General features: G+C 39.5%; 2 protein-coding genes across 5 annotated transcripts in view; one reads left to right on the forward strand and one right to left on the reverse strand.

The window, feature by feature from the left end:
• The window catches only part of F2RL2 (coagulation factor II thrombin receptor like 2), a 35122-nt gene extending 19349 nt beyond the window's left edge, over nucleotides 1-15773 (reverse strand). Inside the window, exons 1-4 of one of the 3 annotated variants that reach the window (XM_074360029.1) lie at nucleotides 15453-15765; nucleotides 10595-11433; nucleotides 5341-5461; nucleotides 4477-5095 (exon numbers count right to left, since the gene is read on the reverse strand). In XM_074360029.1, the coding sequence (XP_074216130.1) occupies nucleotides 4935-5095; nucleotides 5341-5461; nucleotides 10595-11433; nucleotides 15453-15516 (1185 nt within the window). In that variant the 5' untranslated portion in view covers nucleotides 15517-15765 and the 3' untranslated portion in view covers nucleotides 4477-4934. Of the gene's footprint in view, nucleotides 1-4476; nucleotides 5096-5340; nucleotides 5462-10594; nucleotides 11434-15452 lie in introns of those variants that run through there. The other 2 variants (XM_010949275.3, XM_074360025.1) reach the window with 2 other exon arrangements.
• Nucleotides 1-21212, forward strand: part of IQGAP2 (IQ motif containing GTPase activating protein 2) — a 264053-nt gene that overhangs the window by 180197 nt on the left and 62644 nt on the right. For both annotated transcript variants that reach the window (XM_010949276.3, XM_074360016.1), the window contains exons 13-14: nucleotides 4219-4382; nucleotides 19012-19102. In XM_010949276.3, coding sequence (XP_010947578.3) covers nucleotides 4219-4382; nucleotides 19012-19102 — 255 coding nt within the window. The remainder of the gene's footprint in view (nucleotides 1-4218; nucleotides 4383-19011; nucleotides 19103-21212) is intronic.

A 21212-nucleotide genomic window follows, 5' to 3' on the forward strand; every position in this document is an offset into this window, starting at 1 on the left:
CGTGTACGTAGATAGTCCTTAGACTTTCCTGATCTTCCAGTGTTTTGAGATGACGTAACTTGCATGTTAGAGAAATATTTTTGCTTTTTCTTCATATGTATTGGAGTGTTATAATCTGGAATAATTTTGAGGCATGTTAGATGGTCCCTTTCTTCCTACAGATAAATCTTTTCATTCATAGCAATGGTCTTTATGGGGTCATTTATTCAGAAGATATTTAGCTAAATATTTTACCTTAATTTGAATGTCAAGATAAAGATGCTTCTTAAAAATTATTAAAATTTTTATTAAGTATGTATTCTATTTCATGGCATATCACATTTGTAAGTGGCTTATGATGGTTTTTGATGAAAAATAACTGACAAAATGAGATAATGTTTGGCTTTAAGAATGTTTATTTTGTAAGCTTTGTGCTTGTTAATGTTTAGTTTCCTTACTAATTCTTGTCCATCACACTAACCTGGGAAGCAGAAGCCCCCTGTTAGTGTGTGACTATGTGTTTATGTGTACATTTGGGTACATATATTCAAGTATCATGCGCTCATACATAAATGCGCTATAGTATTTTATGACTGGTTGATAGTTTATTTTTAAGAATAAGGTGGTATTATTCAGCCATAAAAAAAGACAGCATAATGCCATTTGAAGCAATATGGATGTCCCTGGAGAATGTCATTCTAAGTGAAGTAAGCCAGAAAGAAAGAAAAACACCATGTGAGATCACTCGTATGTGGAATCTTAAAAAAAAAAGAACATAAATACAAAACAGAAACAGACTCATAGATGTAGAATATAAACTTGTGGTTGCCAAGAGGGCAGGGGGTGGGAAGGGACAGACTGGGATTTCAAAATTTGTAGATACTGACAGGCGTATGCAGAACAGATAAACAAGATTATACTATATAGCACAGGGAAATATATACAAGATCTTGTGGTAGCTCACAGTGGAAAAAAATGTGGCAATGAATATATGTATGTTCATATATAACTGAAAAATTGTGCTCTACACTGGAATTTGACACAACATTGTGAAATGACTATAACTCAATTAAAAAATGGTAAAAAAAAAAAAAAAAGAAGAAGAAGAAGAAGGAGGAGAAGGAGAAGGAGAAGAAGGAGAAGAAGGAGAAGAAGGAGAAGAAGGAGAAGAAGAAGAAGAAGAAGAAGAAGAAGAAGAAAGAAGAAAGAAGAAAGAAGAAAGAAGAAGAGAGAAGAAGAAGAAGAAAGTGGTATTGAGAAGTGGCCTCCACACAGATCCCTTTTGCTAGAGTTTCAAAAACTTCCAATTCCATAGCTTGGCTTCTGTGCTTTTCATTTCTAGACCATATAGTTTCTGTCCTAAGACCCTGTGGTGTAATAGAGATGGTAGAAAGTTAACTGGTGGCTGTACTTATTCATCATTTAGTACAGCCATGAATTAGGGCTCCAGATGTTATTTTACCAGCTGGCATTAGAGAAACAATTCATGATGTTAATTAGCCATACTTGAACCTTAAAAATATCCCCAAACGTGTAGGACTTTGTTAATTTCTATGGAACCTGCCTACACTTCCCAGCCACATGTGACCATTTTAACTAAGTAAAATTAAATAAAATTTAAAATTAAGTTTTTCCTTCATACTAGCCACATGTAAATGCTCATTCACTACACGTGGCTAATGGCTACCATATTGGACAGCCGAGGTGCAGAGCATTTTCATCATCACAGAACATTCCATTGTATAGCATTGAACTATCTTGTCCTGGAGATTCACTGTGCTAACACTTAACACTGTAGGGAATTGTTTGATTTTGAACTGTCTCTGTTTTGGCATTCTTTACGGAGTGGTGAAGTAGAATAATCCAAATAATAGACTGTATATCCAATTCTCTTTGCACTTCAGTTTTCTTTTTGTACATCTCTGTAGTACATTTTTCCAGCTCTGATATTCTATAGTCCCATCATCCAATACCTTGGCATTATTGTCTAGTGAAGGTTACACTAGAAAGGAGCATCTCTGTTGCTACGTGTATGTCAAGTTATCTCCCCTTTTTATAACAGCTTTATTGAGATATAATTCATATACCATAATATTTACCCTTTTATTGTGTTTTCATTTTTTATGTGTTTAAAAAGTTGTACAACCATCACTTCTATCTAAATTCAGAACGTTTTCATCACTCCAAAAAGAAACTTCATACCCATTAGCAGTCACTCTCTTTTCCCCCCTCCTCCCATCCCCTAGCAAACTTTAATATACTTAGTTTCTATTGATTTTCCTATTCTGGATATTTCATATAAATAGAATCATGTAATACGTGGCCTTTTGTGTCTAGCTTCTTTTATTTAGCATAATGTTTTCAGGGTTCATCTCTGCTGAATCACGTGTCAGTGTATTTCACATTCATTTCTAGGTCAAGTAACATTCCATTCTGTAGATAGACATTTTGTTTATCCATTCATCAGTTGATGGGTGTTGGGTTGTTTCTGCTTTTTAGCTATTATAAATACTACTTCTGTAAACATTCATGTATAAGCTTTTGTGTGACCATATGGTTCCAGTTCCCTTGAGTATATACCTAGGAATGGAATTGCTGGATCATATGGCAGTTCTGTGTTTAATATTTTAAGGAACCACCTGTTTACCAAGGTGAGTACCATTTTCCATTCCCACCAGCGTTGTATGAAAGTTCCAGTTTTACCACATCTTTACAAGGCTTGTTATTGTTTGTCTTTCTTGCTATAGCCCTCCTAGTGGGTATGAAGTGGTATTCACTGTGATTTGGATTTGCATTTTCCTATTAACTAATGATATTGAGCATCTTTTCATGTGCTTATTAACAGTTTGTATATCCTTTTTAAAGAAATATCTGATCAAGTCCTTTACTCATTTTAAATTGGTTTTCTTTTTTATTAAGTTGTGTTAATTCCTTGTATGTCTGGTATGCTCGTATATCAGGTATACAGTTTTTTATCAGATACAGGACTTGCAGGTTTTTTCTCCCATTTTGTACATTGTCTTCACTTTCTTTGATGGTGTCCTTAGAAGCATGAAAGCTGTAATTTCTTTAAATAGGTGGTGTGTAGTATTATATCAGTTACAGATGTACAATATTTAAAGGTTATACTCCATTTATAGTTACCTTAAAATATTGGCTATCTTCCCTGTGTTGTATATATAGTTTATTTTATACATAATAGTTTTGTACCTCTGAAAGTTTTAATTTTTACATCATCTCATGTATTCACTTTTTGTTTTGTTTATATTTTTGGTGTTCATAGCTGAAAAGTATGGCCTTAACACAAGACCACAAAGATTTACTCTTATTTTCCTCTAAGAGGTTAAAAACTTATAACTGAAACTTTTATGTCTAGGTCTGTGATCCATTTTGAGTTAATTTTTGTGTATGATATGATGTAGGGAGTTCACCTTCATTCTTGTGCATGTGGACATTCAGTTGTCTGTGCCATTTGTTATGAAGATTATTACTTATACCTCTTGCATTGTCTTGGCACCCTTGGTCAAAAATCAATTGACCATAAATGTAAGGGTTTATTTCTGAACCCTAAATTCTATTTTCATTAATCTGTATGTCTGTCTTTATGTCAGTATCAAGTGGTATTAACTTTAGCTTTGCAGTAAGTTTTGAAAATGGAAAGAGGCCTCCAACTATATTTTTCTTCCAACATTGTATTGGTTATTTCTTGCTCCCTTGCATCTCCACATGACTTTTAGAATCAGCTGGTCAATTCGTGTTTTTGGAAAAAAAAAAGGCCAGCTGGGATTTTGATAGGGTTACACTGTATGTGCAGATCAGTTTGAGGGTTATTTCCATCTTGACGATATTAAGCCTTTATCCATGAATGTGAGATGGTTTTTTATTTAAGGTTTTTTTTCCAGTGGTGTTTTGTAATTTTGAGTGTATGTCTTGTGTTTGTTTTGTTAAATTTGTTCCCAAGTGTTCATTCTTTTTGTAATTGTATTTGTCATTGGAATATGTTATAAATGAAATTCTCCCTTAATTTCATTTTCAGATTGCGCATTGCAAGTGTGTAGAGACACAGCTGAGTTCTGTTCGTTGACCTGCTGTGTACACCTTAGCCACTCTTGTTGGTTAGTTCTCACAGTTTGTGTGTGTGGTTCCCCGCCCCCTTCTAACTCAATCTTTGCTGTAGGTGATTTTAGAAAACTTACAATGTACTGCGACTTGAAAGGAAATTTTTTCTTCATTTTCTAGGAATTGTAGCTGTAGGGTACATCAATGAAACCATTGATGAAGGAAATCCTTTGAAAACCTTAGACAGTCTGCTGTTACCCACTGCCAAGATTAAAGATGTGGACCCAGACTCTGCCCAGCACTACCAGGATGTTTTGTACCATGCTAAAACTCAGAAGGTCATGGTAAGTCTTAGTAGGTGTGTTTCTTCTAAATTTACAGACCCAGTCAGGGAGAGGGGGTAAGAGAAGGTTTTTTACCCCATTTTTCCTAAAGCTCATGAGCTGCTTGTCTATGTCTGTCTGGATAATTTACTTAGACTTCATTTCGTTATCATTATCTGTAAGATGACGATAATGATACTTAATTGATAGAGCTGATACAAATTATTATGCGGACTGTATGAGATAATATACATGTACATAAAGTACCTAATATCGTGTCTGCAAATAGCAGACATGCTATTTGATTGGATCAGATTGGAAGTTAATAGGGCTGGTACTTTCCTGGTGTCAAACGTGAAGGGCAAACCAGCTTCAGAGATGATGACTGCTTCCACTCTTTGACTAAAAACTCAGCTGTGGGTGAGCTCTTGTCGCAGTCCAAGTCACTGGATATTTACTGAGCACATACTGTAGTCATAGTGCGGTATGTAGCATACGGTAGGGGAAAGGGAGATACAAGGAACATGTGATACCGTTTGAATGTTCTATCTTTATCTTCAAGATGCTTAGAAATTACTGAGGCTCTATGAGGGATTCTCGTAGAGAATAGTTAAATAGCAATAGAGGTAAATATGTGGCAGTGTCGTAACAAGAAATGCTCAAAGTGTCAGAGATGGTTGGAATTTCTGGGGACTGGAATCCTAAGAGGTGTGGAGAAGGAACAGGAGCTGTTCCTGAAAGGTAAGAGAGAGTTGGTTAGGTGTGGGTGGGAGGCAGGGTGATGCAGGCAGCTAATGGCAGAGCGAGGTGGGTACCAGCTTGGTTTTCTCTAGGCATGGGAGGAAGCTGACCTGGCCAGGTCCCATGGAAGAGCAGAGGGTTTTATGTGGATGCACAGTTTGTACTGTTGTTATGAGACATGCTACAGATAGTGGCCACTTTGCAAGACTACTGGGCTGAGTGGAGAGGCTTTTCTCACCTGTCACTGATGCCACCTGGGACCTAGCCACTTGTAGTTGCCGTTTCCCCAGTGCAAACCCCATCAGAGAGAAGTGGGTGTCTCGTTTGTATAGGTCTTTAGAACCCAGGAACTGCCTCATCTGGAATAGGAAGAACATCTTTGGTTAGAGCAATCATTTACTGAGCACCTGCTATTTGCAAACATGATATTAGGTACTTTATATATATATATTATCTCATACAGTCCACATAATAATTTGTAACAGCTCTATAAGTGAAGCATCATTATCATTATCTTACAGATAATGAAACGAAGTAAATTATCCAAAGCTATCCATAAAGTAATTAGTTCTGGACTATGCCCTGGTCTGATTCAGAGACCTGTATTGTGGAGCATTAAGGCAGCTGGAAAAACATGTTTATTGCCGCATTATTTATAATAGTGAAAAACCAAAAAGAGCCTGAGTGTCCATCAAGAGGGGACTGGTTACATAAATTGCAGTACATCCATACAGTGAAATACTGTGTGGCCATCAGAAAGAATAAGTGGATATTGTTAAATATAAAAAGCAGGCTTCCACATGTGTAGAAATGGGTCCATGTATATATGGTTTTTGTGCATAAAATATTTCTGGAAGATGAACTAGAAGGCTGGTGTCGATGGGACTTCCTTTTCACTCTGTTTTCATACTGCTTGGATTTTTTATTTTTTATGGAGTGCATATATTACTCAGTGTTCTTAGATTTTCAAAGAACAATGTAAACAACTCACAAAAGGCCAGTTCCCCCAGTAACTTCTCTAGTTTCTGAAACAAGACCTACTGCCCTAATACAGGTGTTCCCTTCACAGGAACTGACTTCACCTCACGTCATTAGAAATATTTTGACACATCCAGCCTCTAGGAATACAGAGAAGTGGTTGCCTCTGGAGAGGAGAATTGAGTGGCTAGGGAAGAAGAAGATGTGTTTTTGAATCTTTTTAATTTTGAACCATTGCCTGTGATGTATTACCTAAGGAAAAAGAAAATTCTCCCCAATAAAAATTCGGGATGGAGGGCATGGCTCAGTGGTAGAGCATGCGCTTAGCATGCGTGAGATCCTGGGTTCAGTCCCCAGTACCTCCATTAAAACAAACAAACCTAATTCTCCCCCCCAAAAAATTTTAAAAATGAACAACCTAATTACCTACAACCAATTAATTAATTAATTAAAATTCAATAACAGTGAAAAAACAAAACCATATAAATCCTGTTCATTCCACATTACGAAATGGCCTCATCAGAGCTGAAGGAAATATCCCCCAAGGTGGGACCTTCTGTGCTCCTTGCCCTCCGCCAGGGGTGGCAGCAGCATTATCTCTGTGCTTCATGGATACCCTCACCTAAGTCATGCTCATTTGAGCCCCGCAGCCACTGTGGGGGTGGGTGCCCTCTCAGCTGGCGTGAAGGGACCTGAGGCTCAGGTTCGGTGCCAGGCCAGTGAGTGGGAGGGAGCGTGAGACTCCGGCCAGGCCTCGTGTCCCCGCGCCCCATGGGGAGGAGAGAGGACCCTGTCAGCTAGGACGCCTGAGCTGCCGCCTCTGTTCCCACTGCTGCAGCTGAGGCCGTAGCACGTGGCACAGCGCTGGAAGCTGAAGTTACTAGCTTGGGAGACAGACAGGCACCATTCTGGTCTTGGCTTTGGCACAAATTAGCTAGAGATTTTTGTCAAGTCACCAAAATTCTCTATGCTTTGATTTTCACATGTGCAAACTGAGACTAATAGTGCCTACCTTCTAGGATTTAGGATAGGCTTAAATGGTTATGTAGTAATTTTTTAAATATTGTATCAATTAACATATAATTGTACAGTTAATTATGAAGATGTATGTGTGTGTGTAAGTGAAATGCATTAAAATGAAGCAGCTCACCCAAAATAAGTGCTTAATTAATGTAGCTGGTGTTATTGTTGGGCACCGCTGGCTGCCACGTAGACAGACGGTCTGTTCTGTCCACAAACTGGGATCTGCTGGGTACAGGACATAGACATCACATGGAGACTGAGGGCAGTGATGTGAGTTGGTGAGAATTCTTGGTCCTTGGTTAATGATATTTCAAGTATAGCCTTGTGTAGGCACCAAATTCCTTCTGGGTCTTTTGCGGAAAGACTGACCTATGGGGAAAGACAGACATAGATCTGGATTTCTCTCTACCCACAGCCACATGGGGGTTTGTCCTTGAGGTGAGCTGGACTTCACAAACCTTTCATAGGCAGGCAGGGACGGTCCCCTCCTGAGCACCCCAGGCCAAGGGCTCTAGATAAGATGGAATTCCACAGCACCTGTCCAGGGCACTTGGAATCTCCCCTGGGTGTCTGTGCTCTGCCAGCTCTCTGTGGGGCATCCATCCTAAGTGTGAAAGCACTGCTTTAATAGTGTAATTAGAGCATTTAATAAGAGCCAAGGGATCTGGATTAGAGCTCAGGCATTAAACTACTTCTGACCTATAAATTAGGGGCTTGAACTACATTGGCAGTAATTAAGAGACTAAAACTGCTACTATTCCAAGCAGTGAATCTGATTTGGTTACACTGCTACTTTTAAACACATGTTTCTTTCTCTTCCCATTAATTTTGAAACTTTCTTTTCTCAGCCCATTCTCTTTCCCCAGCCCATTCTCTTTCCCTAGGGGGGAAAAAATCTGATTTTATTATTTGGTGGGGTTTCTGTTTTTTAACCTCTGTTGCTTTAATATCTGGAATTTTTCCATTGTTTTTTTATGGGGCTATTTCTGTGCCTTGCTTACCAGAGGTCTAGCCTCGGAAAAATAGAGGAAAATTACATTACTGGTGTTTTCAAGACGAGGTAAAGCATGTGCCAAAGTGTACAGCCATTGAAAGTCACAATGGATAACATCTTAATAGAATGGATGCTCAGTTTGATCAAAGACTGAGAACAGTGATGTAAGTTGGTGAGAATTCTTGGTCCTTGGTTAATAGTGTTTCACGTGTAACCTTGTCTAGGCACCAAATTCCTTCTGTCTCTTTTGGGGAAGGACTGAGTAGTGGGCATATTGACATATACTTACCAGAGAACACACCTCCTAGGTCTGTTCATTGGAGGCAGTGAATTGTGAGCTATTTTTAAATGGAAGGCCTTGCTTGAGAATGTATGAATTATACCCCCCACGAAAGTTAGATTTTGCTATATGCATATTTACTGCATAAAAATTAAGTGTGCTTTTAACAAATGAATATTGCTGAATTTTTCTGTAGGTAAAACTATATTATAATTGATGACTTTGCAGAAACCAATTTCTCCTGTTGAACATTTTGTCAGCTTGAAACTTGCTTTAGATTTGTTCTTGCTGACTTTAGTGTTTACCTGATTTTTACCCTTCACATAACCACACGCACACACACACACACACACAGAGTAAGTGGTCATCATGTACATTTTTTTAACCTAAGTCCAAAGAAATAGGAAACTCTACAAACTCAAAAATGTGCATTTAATATGCTTTTTATTGTTTTGGTGGTCACTACAAAGTATATGGTCAATGCACATTCCTGCAGACTTGAAAATTCATCTCAGGAATCCTGCATGCCCTTAACCACTAATATCCCACCTCCTGTTTAATCTCCAAACTAAGGGAAATATAGTCATTTACCTATAGGAATATACTGGGTGTTTATAACAGAGTATTATTTCTCCATTAAAAACTATGTATAAGGAACCAAAATAATGGAGCCATTATCTTAAATTTCTAAATGACCTCCTGAGCATATTCTTAGCCTTCTTCTTCTTTTTTTTTTCTAACGTGACCAACCAAAAATGATGTCATCTCATGTCATAAAGAATATGCCTTCTCAGTATGAACTTAATTGGCTTCCATGCTGTTTAGATGCTTTGGGATTTTAGTCTTTCATTCATTCCACCACATGATGAGCACAGCATGGAGCTGGGCTCCAGAGACCCTGAGAAGACTTGGGCCTAGCATTGCTACATGAAGTGTAGCAGAAAGGAGCATAGGGGAGGGAGAGGACAAGCCCCTCTACTACCCCTGATGCTTAATAAGTGTTTATGGAATTAATATTTGTTTATAAATGACCTATCTATAAATGCCATAATAAAAATACCACAAAATGCTTTGAAGGTTGAGATGAGAAAAATGAACTTCTAGACTGAGAGTCAGAGAAGGATGGTCCTTTGAGGACTTCAAGAGATGGAAAGAATTAAAGCAAACATGTTAGAAAAAGCTTTCCAGTTAGAGGCAGGGGCAGAGAGAGGTGAAATCAAGATCACAGCAAAGCAAGCAGCTCGGCTGGTGCCTGAGTCACATGCAAGGTTTATTGGGAAATCAAGTTAGAACTTCAGCCCTGAATGCCGAGCTAGACATTTATCACTTGTCCACAGCAGTGGAGATTCAGTGGAGGTTTCTGAACTGGAGATTTTGAGTGATGTGTTCAGTCTGATGTTTGAGGAAGGTTAATCTGGCAGTGGCCCCGTAAATGGAGGATAGACTGGCAATGATGAGAATGGTTAGGAGGCAAAGATGGGACCAGGATAACGGACCCTAGGGAGAGACATTACACACATAGAATCAGCTGATGAGGCAGCCACCAGCATGAGAGTGAAGGAGGCAGAAGAATTAAAAATGAGACCAGATACCAAAAGCTGAGATCTTAGCTTCTCCCCATGCTGCGCCCTTCCCCCTTATTCCATCCTCCTCCTCCTCCTCCACATCATCTAGAGTAGAAACCGCTTAGAAGTAGGAAAGATGGAGATTTAGAGAGCCTGAAGGACCACTCAGGCAAATGTGTGTGTTGCCGTAAAGAAAGCAGTGGTATGTTTTCTCTTGCATTGACATTCTTAAAATACTGATAGTGGGTTTTTGTTTTGGGGTTTTGGTTTTTTTTTGCAAGTTAGTGCTTGTGTCATGTTTTATTTGGAGGGACTACTTCTTAGGAGCTCAAAAATGGAGTTAGAGAGTAGAGCTCCTTGCGCTATGCATATATTAGCCCAAGAATGTATGTTTTCACAAATACCTTTTCCATGCTCCCTAAGATGATTTCACCATCGTAAGGTACGCAGTGGAGTGATCTGTGATTTTCGACATGAGAAAGTAAAGGAATGGATCTAGGCAACTATTGAAGCTACCGAGGCACAAAACTATGAGATAGATGAAGTATAAGCCGTCGGTGTTGTTGTAGTAGTAGTTTGCATGGTGAATGATAAGTATAATGTTGCTCGGAGCAAAGCAAATGGTAAAAATTGCAAGAATGAGGAGACTCACCCTAACATTCCACAACCATCTACGGTCATATGCATTAAGAGTCCGAATGATGGCTGTATAGCAGTAGACAATGACCAAAAATGGAATTAAGAATCCAAAGAATGCCAAGGAGATGAAGTAGTAGAGTTGGAAAGACGATGAGGACTCGCATGTGTTGTGGACATCATGGCAGGTGGTGATGTCCTGCTGCACAAGGTAGTACTCCTGCTTCAGAAAGAAAAGTGGCAGCATATATAGGGAAACCGTTGCCCACACCAGCCCACACGTTAGCAAGGCATAGGTGCGCTTGGGCAGACCCCGGTAAGTGAAAGGGTGGACAATGGCTAGGTAGCGGCTGATACTGATGCAGGCGAGGAGCAGAATGGAGCAGTACATGTTGCCGTAGAAGATGACTGTGGTCGTCCGGCACAGGACCTCTCCAAATACCCAGTTGTTCCCATTGAGATGATAAGCTATTTTAAAGGGCAGTGTAACACAAAAGAGAAAGTCTGCCACAGCCAGGTTGGTGTAGAAGATGGTCATATGGATGGTTCTGGTCCTGAAGAAGAGCATCCACAGGGTCACCACGTTGGCCGGCACACCTACTGCAAACACCAGGATGTAGATGGCGGGTATCAGTCTGGTACTTAAGGAGCTGCTCAGGTACTCCATGGTAGCATTATTCACGTGAAGATTTGAAACACTTTCTTCAGGGCACTTAATTTTTATGCTTGTGGTGGTTCCTGTCCAGCCTTCTATGGCAGAAAGGGGGAACTCTTCAAAAGAATTTGGAGGAGCTCCACGGAAAGTCTTAATAGGTAAGGTTGGCTCTGCCGAGTTGTCTGCTTCATATTCTATCCCTGTAATTGAAAGGAAGTATTAACATATGATTTGTTGCTGAACCATATCTGTGGTTCAGGAGACAATAAAACTAAATGTTTTATGCTACAAAGTTTCAGTGTTTGTAGAGTTGAGGGTCATTTTTATTTAAAAAAATGGTTACAGATCAGGTAATCAACAGGAATGCCCTTAAGGTCTACCTTATGTGCCAGCACCATACTCACCCACACAGGAGCACAGACTAGATGACAACTCCTTGCATGTAAGGAGTTTATAGCACTGCCAGAGGAAACAAAAATAGCACATCAGACCCTTAGAGGCTAACGCATTGATTATAAACTGTATAGGCATCCAGACGATAGTTAATAGATTAGATGTTTGAGCAGAATGTCGAGGAAGAGATGGGCATGAACAAAGATGAGCAAGGTTTATAAGGAGAGAGAATTTAATAGAAGAAAAAGATTCTGGTAGGTGACAAATGGGCAAAGGCATTGTGTAGGCCGACATGACATCTGGCAATGTCAGATATGTTAATTTAGCAAATGTTTATTGCACACCTAAATGCCAGTGATACAGTTTTAAATAAACACCATCCCTGTCTTCAACTCTGAGACTAATGGGGAAGATGCACAGAAATACATTGTCTTGTGCAAATAAGGTGCATCTGAGAGATGAATTTGAAAGAGTAAGTTACAGCCAAATCTCTGAAGGCCTCCTAAACTGTACTGAGAAATCATGTGCCTATTCATGATGCTGGGTTACACACAGACAAAATTGTGAATAGAGGGATGGCTGTTGGGGTAGACCGCATGATGGCTCCCCAAAGAGTCCATCCATTAAATGTCTGGAACCAGAAAATACGTTACTTTATATGGCGAAACCTTGCAAATGTGCTTCAGAGTCTTGAGATAGAATGAATATCCTGGGTTGGCCGGTGGGCCAAATGTAATCTTAAGACTCCTCACAAGAGAAGGCAAGAGGATCAAAGTTGGAGATAGTGGGAAATGCTATGGTGCTGGCGTTGAAGGTGAAAGAGGAACCATGAGCCAAGGAATGCCCATGCCTCTTGAGGCTGATGAAAGCCAGGAAACAGGTTATCCCGTGGAACCTCCAGGATGAGCGCCACCCTGGTGACCCCTTGACTTTAGGATTTGTTATTTCCAGAAATATAATAAATCTGTGTTTCAAGCCACTACATTTGTGGAAATTTGTTACAGCAGCAATAGGAAACTAATATAACTATGATTTGACTTGTGTTTGAGATGACTTGGGTGATGGTATAGAGAAGAGACTAAACAGATAAGAAATTAAGAGGCAAGGGGACCTGATTTGGAAGCTACCGTATCATTTAAACTCAAGTTGCTAGAGCAGTGGCTGTGGAGAGGTGAAGAGGAACACATGAGACTCTGTAATGGAGACTCAAAGGGACTTGGCATCCAACTGGCTATGGAGACGGTGCGGGAGAAACAGGAAGCCAAAGTGACTTGGAGGGCTGTGCTCTAGATGACTTGGGGGAGAGGAGGACGGGGCAGGGGGTTGGGGGGGCCACATAGGGAGAAGCTAAAGGTCTCAGTTTTGAGTGCTCCTGAGCTCGAGTTGCTGGTGAGCTACTAGTATGTAAAATGTCCCATGATGGGTTAGAAGACTTAAATAAGGAGACCAGCATGTCAGGAACCCAAATGAGAGGTAGGGATTTTTTAGTCTGTGGAGAGACCGGAGTTTAATTTAGTGGGAGTAGTTGAATGGCCTTGGAGAGATGTGAGACAAAGAACTCATACGCAGGCTTGAGGGGAAATGCCAGATTTTAAGGGGAAAGGGGACAAAGGAAGAAAAATCAGAAGAAGAAACCAATAAAGTGATCTAATAAGTTGGAAATCTTTTAAAAAGGATAGAAACACAACTACACGCCATAAGTATTTGGCATCACGTGGCATGTTGACACTAATAATCCTAATTCTTGAAAGATCAGTTTCAAAAACAAGATAAACCTTAATACTCAAACCTGTTGATCTTTACGTAATTTTCCATAAATTAATCCTTGATGTGGAGAGAAAGCAGATTCTCTCAAATTTCTAATGTTACCTTGAGATAGGCTTTTGCGTTGAATACAAACCCAGTAGTTAAGGATTTAAAATGCTGCCGTCTGCCAGTTACGGCTTTCTGTGTGACCTCTGAGTTCCTCAAGTATTCAAGTGAATACTTGAGGTTAATGTTTAGTAGCAGGGTTCTTCTATTCAAAGCCAGTTTCTCTTCCTGCTTTAATCTCTCCCAGTTCGCCCCCAGGTGAAATCGAAGCCTCCCTCATAACCTTGATGTTGCAAAGCTGAATTCGGGGTGTAACACAGAGGGAGAGTGTTGCCTGAACAAGCCAGGATGAGGAGGTGTTGCAGTGTCGTTTAAGGGAGGAAAGATTAAAGAAAAGGAAAGAAAAGTCTGGGAAGTGATACTCCCCTGTGCCTGTGTTTCAGTGTGAACTTGGAAGGCGTGTTGTGTGACATTTGAGTTCAGCCACACAAATCCTTCTGTTCACTTTTGCATTTTGGAAAATTCTTGCATCTGACATCACCCAGAGAAGTGCCTTTACAGACAGGCACAAAGCTGGAAAACAGCGACTGAAGAACATGCTATTTCCCTTCAAGATCTGGTAAGAGAGCTGTTGAAACCAGATGTTTGTCAGTTTTCCGAAAATCCAAGTGGTTGAGCAAGACATCATGCCTCCAAACATGCTACATAGTGACTGTGAACAAGGCTTGATTCCATTTTCATGAGAATTCTGGATGTGAGCCAGCTTGAATAAGTCTTTTATTCCTTAGAGGCTGGTTTTCCTCCAATAGTACTCATTGTTAAATTTTATATATATATATATATATAACTTATTTATTTGAATTTTTTTATACAGAGTTCCATTTTACATGATGTTTCTGAAATGTTTTCCAGCCTGGGAAAAGGCCTTGGAGAGGGACTAATCCAGAGGGTACAGCCTTCAGCCCCTAGATAATGGGTTCTTGTTCGCATTTCTCCCCAAACCCTCTCAAAGAGAGCAAATTCACCACCTTTCACTTTGCCACCTTTAAACCCGTCCCCACCTTTTTCACTTCCCCAGACCCCACCAGCACCTTAAAGGAACTGCCTCCGCAACCCTCTTTTCTTTTGCTTTTCTGCTTCATTTTGGTTCATCCGCTCCCAGAAAGAGCACTCTTTTATACTACCGGTAAATCCCACACGAGTTACACTACTCTTAGTGTCACCTCCACAATTCCAACTAGCAGTGTAAACAGCGTTCCTGTGTAGAGGTTGTTTTTTGTTTAATTTTGATCCCCTCACCCCATCCATTGTTCTCTCGTCCCTTCTCTCCAGCTCCTAACAAAGTTGGCTGGAGTAGAACCCCAGGTTTGTGGACACCCCTGTCCCAAATTGGTTAATTTTGGAGCAAGCACAAAGTTACAGGCTAACTTTCTTTTTTTAAGAGGAGGTACTGGGCATTGAACCCAGGACCTTGTGCATGCTAGGCATGTGTTCTACCACTTGAGCTATACCACCCCCTACCCCCAGGCTAACATTTTATTGAGTGACAGGAAACACATAGTTCTTTGGGGAATTATTAATTCATTAGCATCACTATTATTGAAAGCAGACTCCTCTGTCTTTTGGGAAGTACTCTTGTTTCCCCCATGTGTGCCTCACCAGGAGGTATAAACAGAGGATTTTTTTTTTAATCTCTTGAAAAAATGTTATCTTGGCCAAATCAGAGGAAATTTTCAGAAAATCAAAACCTTATAAAGAAAATGGATTCGTGGCCTAATTGTAGAGCCCTGAAGTCTTGACTCTGCCACAAATGTTTAAATATCAGCAGAGAACACTCCGTCTCTGACAAGATTTGAACAGAATGGACAAACTATATCTGTTCACTTCCAGGAGTCCACCTTTTAATAACTAGAATCAGACTCTGCCTGTTAGGGTGCAGCCTGTGTGAAATGTTCAGGTGACTCCTGTGACACACACCAGCACCCCCATTCTGCCCCGTGAGACAAGAGCTTACCGCTTTGAAAAGAAGTGCACGACAGGAGCAGTGTTCCAACTGCTGCGAAGATGACAGCTTTCATCTTGATGATCTGAGTCCTGTTTCTCAAATGTATAAAATTAGGAAGTACGGTTTCACCTCAGTTCATGTGTTGGCACCAAATGGAAACCTGGTTCCCTCTGGACAAGTGTGTTCTCCTGTGTGCTCTGCAGACAGGAAACTTGCCCGCGTCCTCTGCAGGGAAAGGGTGTGACAGCACTCATGTTTCAGTGCGCATGACTCAGGCTGAGCCTCTGAGCATGTTAAATTAGCCCCGGAAAAAGTCACTTAACTCTTACCCAGCCCTCGTAGTCCATTCTGGGTTGATGCTGTAATTCCCACCCACTATATTTACGTGTGTTGGATGAATGCCCAGAATAGTCCTTTACAGAAGTAAGCTGGGAACAGACGCTGAGCTGCGGTTCGATTTGAGTCTGTCCCATATCTCATTTTCACCCGTTTTAAAAATGAAGTTCCAGAGTATAATTTCTATTTAGTAACTGAGCTGTCAGAAATTACCCTTCCCTTTATCCTCCCAGCTATTTCAAATCTTAATTCCTAAACTCATTACATAATTGTAGATTCAGTGAATCATGGAAAGGAAACTTTTTTTTAAAGTTAAAATTATTTTAAGCACTTGATTACTTTGAATATTCTCTATCAGTGTCACATTGGTCTAAATTTGTCATCAGTGCTTGACCAAAACTTGATTTCATAGTGTTTTGTTTTGCCACAGCTCAATATATTCTGAGCCATTCAACAATCCTATAGAGTCAGAATCACCTCCTGCAAAAAAAACACTATTTGATTAAACTAAAATCATAAAACAACATTAAAACGCAGGTGATTCCCTTTATCCCATGGGTTTTGGTGAGCAGGTTTACCATAAGCTTTTTTTCTTAATTGTAGCAAAATATATATAACATAAAATTTACTGTGTTAACTATTATTAAGTGTACAACTCAGTAATGGTAAGCACATTCACTTTGTCATGTAGCATATAAGCTTTTAAAAGTAGTTATATTCTGGAGAATATAATTTAATAATGTAGTTTAAAAAACTGCATTGTAACAAATTTTCCTGTAATTAACAAAACAAACACTAAGCCAGAACACCCAATAGCCTGTTGACTATAAAATGCAGCAAGAATCAGAAAATGCAAATTTCACAAGATTTAAGAATAAGGAATAAGGCTGGAAGGAATTGATGTGTGAACTTTTCACATCTTGATTAAATTTCATCACACCAAGAGTTTCACAATCAAAAGTCACTGTTTAATACTTCAGCCAAATAATACATGGTAGGACAAACTGAGATAGAATGTTATTTTATTATAGAAATAGTAACCCCCAAAAAACACAAAATACTGAAGAGAGTGTACTTTTTTCAGTTAAAATTTTCAAGGAATCATCTAAATTCAGGAATTTCTTACTTGATTTACAGATGGCCTAGTTCGTTGCCTTGGCCTGTTTGTAATTCATGTTTAGCTGGCGGTATAGCCGTGGCCATCCCATAAATGTACTATTCCCAGGCTTTTAGAGAGCAACTGAAAGGGGGACCTTACACACTGGTAGGACTTGATTTTTACCCTTGGTTTGGCGTATACCTCTAGCAACCTTCAGCTCAGTGAGTCATGATTTAAACTCTTGACTTAAATTCATTTGATTTGCAAAGCCTCTCTTGGGTTTGGCTTACAAAACGGATACTTTCTGCTTTGAGGTGGGATTGTAACTTTCTTCTCATCTGGGTGAAAGTTTATAGGGTGCATCTTCTCCAGTGATAAGTTATGAAGGAATCTGGTATATACCCTTCAAAAAAACTGAGAAAGACAGACATGAACTTGTGTGGAGCGTGATTTTTAGGCTGTCCCTTGGGGAGTGTTTGGGTTCTCTTTGGCTTAGGAACAGAGGAAATAGACTTCCTGCTCCCTTGTCTCTTCTTTCCTCCTCTTGTCTTCAGTTTCCCATCTTGCTTCCTCTTTGAACCTTCCGTATTCATTCTCCCAAGAAATGGAGAATCGTACTAACAGCTGGTGGTTCCCATGTGGCAGATCTAGCTAGAGGTGATTGTGGAAGCAGGAGCCAAGCCTTCCCCAATGGTCTCTGTGAGCCCAGAGTTTACAGGAAGATATTTTATCTCATTTTCAGAGCCTTTTTTGTATACCATCTCCTGATAGGCTCTGAGGGAAATAAAGTTGAAGCCTGCCGGGGAAGCTGGGGAGTGCTGTTTCTCCTTCCTGCCCCCCATCCATATTGAGTGCTAAATGATGGAGCTGATTCTCCAGGGCTCCAGTGACCTACCTTCTGTTCATCATAGTCTTGCTTTGGGCTATCGTACATAACACTTATTCCTACAAATATGTGAATGTTTCCTTTTTTTAATGGACTATTTCATCTTCTCTAAATATACTGAATTTCTACTGATAAAAAATTCTACTTATAATCTGAGGCAAGTTTATATGAAATGGAGTTGTCTGGAAGTCCTTTTTAATTACATTATATGCCAGTACCACATTTGGAGTAAGATTATCAGAATCAACACAAAAGTCAAAAATAGTAAAGATAATTCAGTATCTTTTGATTGCTGCTATCACTTCCTTTCTGAAGCTATCCTTAGCTAGTCTTTTCTCCCCCTGCAACTCAATACCCCTAACTATAAATTAATCCCTTCTTGGCTATTTCTAGATCATGTATCTACAACTAATATTGCTCTGATCACATTGTATAATAATTATGTTTTAATGCATCTGTCTCTTCTAATAAAATGTTAGCTCCTTGAGGGTAATCACCATGTTTCTGTTCAGATGTTTTTGTTTTTATTTTCGTCCCAGTGTCTAATCCATGTCAAGTAGCATTGTTTCCCACAGGTTGAAAGTATTCTGTGGAACACTGGGCCATCTTGGGAACCACAGTTACTGAGTGGTTGGGGGAGAGAGTATTTGATTGACCAGGGTAGCAGGGAAGGCTTTTTTTGGAGGAGGTGACAAAAGAAAAAAAATAGCGGCCACACAGCTCGGGTAGAATGTTTTGATCTGAAGGAGGCTGGTGTGAAGGTCTGGGACAGGGAGTGCAAAAGACTGAGGTAAAGGCAGAAGGCTCAACAGGGCTAGATCATTGGATCCCCACAGTCCATGGGAAGGGAGTGTTGTTTCCTTCCAACTCTAGGGGAAAACCTTTGAAGGAGTTGAAGCCAAGGAGTGATGTGATGAGATGTCCATCTTGAAGAGATCACCTGGTTCTCTTAGAGGACCACCATGGTAGGAGGCAAACTTGGAAGCAACAAAAGGAAATAGGAGCTGGATGCAGCTGTCTAGTGAGAGACGCTGGTGGGCTGGACTGATGGGGTGGCGCTGGAGAAGGGAGAAGTGGTCCGACTTGGAGTCTGTTTCATCAGTAGCTTGTTCTATATGTGGCAGTGCTTGGTAGTTGCTAATAAGACTTTGGGAAAATTATAGTAAAATGGCTGCTGAAAAGCAGTTATCAATTTTGTTTCGTCATCATTCACTATTTTTTCTCTTATTTCATGACAATATTCTCAGGACCCTCAAAGTGCTTCTAAAATTCTTTGGCTGGATGAGATACAACATGCGGTCAATGAGGCCAACAAGGACAAGGACAAAGCAAAACAATGTAAGCCCCTGCCCCCCTTGCTGGCTGTGCTCCAACTTGCCTTGCTTGTATCTGGTTATGTCTGAATATTTATTTGAATTCATAACCTTTGAAAAGTATGCAGTTTTCAACTTCTGAAAAGATAGGGAGCCTCTTACCAACTTTACTTCTTGAATGCATATTTTTTCCATTTTGCTTTTTATTTATTTATTTAATTTTATTGAAGTATATTCAGTTTACAATCTTGTGTTAGTTTCTGATGTAAAGCATAGTGATTCAGTTTTATACACACACACACATGAATATATATATATATTCCTTTTCATATTTTTCAATTTATGTTATCATAAGATATTGAATGTTGTTCCCTGTGCTATACACTATGACCTTGTTTTTGAATGCGTATTTATACAAAAATTAGATTTACTAGTTTCACTACTTTTTGCAGTTCAAAAATCTGAGATTTTTGCTGAGATCTCAAAATCAAGATGATTGCTGAACAAAATCCAGAAAGCAAAAAATAATTTCCAAACTCTTAATGTATAATTTGATCAAGTTTTTTTTTGTCTTGATTCTTAGAAAACTAGATTATTCTGCTTAATAAATGCCTGTGTTCTCCTCTATGCCTTCCATTATGATAGTCAGAGTTTTCCAGAGAAAAAGAACTACATACATATTTTTCTCTTAAAAAAAAAAACCGGAATTACGTATGTAGCTTTATGTATGTGTGTATATATATATATATATGTATTTTCTGTTTCTCTGGAAAATATAGACCATATGTAGTATCTATCTATACACACATATATATGAAGAAAGAAAGGTGAAGATTTATTTTAAGGAATTGACTCATTCAATTGTGGAGAGGCTAGCAAGTCCAAAGTCTGTAGGGCAGGCTGGTGGAGGGCAGGTGGCAGCACTTAATCACCAAAGACAAGTGGGTATGGTTCCTGTAATGGACAGCAGAGTCAAAGCAGTTATCAGAATAATCTGACTCACAGAGTCCTGTGGAATTTGCTGATTGATCCTGATTTTCCTAGGAGTGAAATAAATAGTCTACTAAATTGCTACTTGATTTGTACACATGGAAGAAGAGTTTGAGGTCAAGTGAATAGAAGTATATCTTGAATCATAAAGAACAGAAAATCATGGCCCCTCCATCAATTCCCAGACTTCAGCTGTTTGCAGACCCAGAACCCCTTAAATGAAGAGAGCGCTGAGCTGAGTCCCACTGGGATAGGACTCTGCTACATGACCAACATTTACACTCTTCATCTTTCTCCCAGGCTTCCCCCAAAGAGACCTGTGACTGTTTACTCTGGTGACTGTGCTTGGGGGAAAGGACATAATCTGACTTTTCAGAGATTACTGGGCACTGGCTCTGAACTGACACTAATTCCAGGAGACCCAAAACTTCGCTGTGGTCCACCAGTCAGAGTGAGGGCTTATGAAGATCAGGCAATCAATGAGGTGTTGCTCAGATCCATCTCACCATAGGTCTAGTGGGTCCTCAAACTCACCCTAAGATTATTTCCCCAGGTCCAGAACCCATAAATGGAATAGACACACTCAGCAATTGGCAGAATCCCCACGTTGGCTGAAATAGTTCTGGTTTTTTTTTTTTAAGCATCTGTTTTCATAGAGGAATAATAAGAAACTTCCCAGGGCAATCTAAAATAGCTTCAAGATGGATATGCTAACACCCTACATGTAGAAATAACCTACATAAATTAAAACAAGATTCCTAAAAGCATAGTTCATTAACCTGTCCATTCATGATGTCATTATTATCGATCCTGTTGTATCAGGTCATAGAATGCTGTTGAGATGCCTAGTCTTGCTCCAAAGCTGTGCTTTTAAATGTTGGAGGCATCTGTGAGGAACATCTGGTTTTGATTTCCTTAGCCTGGAAAAATATGTGTATTTCTCCAACCTGATTTTTTATACCCTTAGGATTTTTGAAGTCTTTCTGTTGTAACATTCTAATCCTTAAGAAAAAATAAAGTAAAATTGAGCTGTGTGCACAAGAGATTTAAATTTATATGTAAAACTGAAGACAGCCATAGTTTGAAGAAACTCTTTTAAGAAATTAGATTGTTATATAGACACTTGAATAGCCTAAAATGTTTAC

The sequence above is a fragment of the Camelus bactrianus genome, chromosome 3 (assembly GCF_048773025.1).
Source record: "Camelus bactrianus isolate YW-2024 breed Bactrian camel chromosome 3, ASM4877302v1, whole genome shotgun sequence".
NCBI classification, from domain to species: Eukaryota; Metazoa; Chordata; class Mammalia; order Artiodactyla; family Camelidae; genus Camelus; species Camelus bactrianus.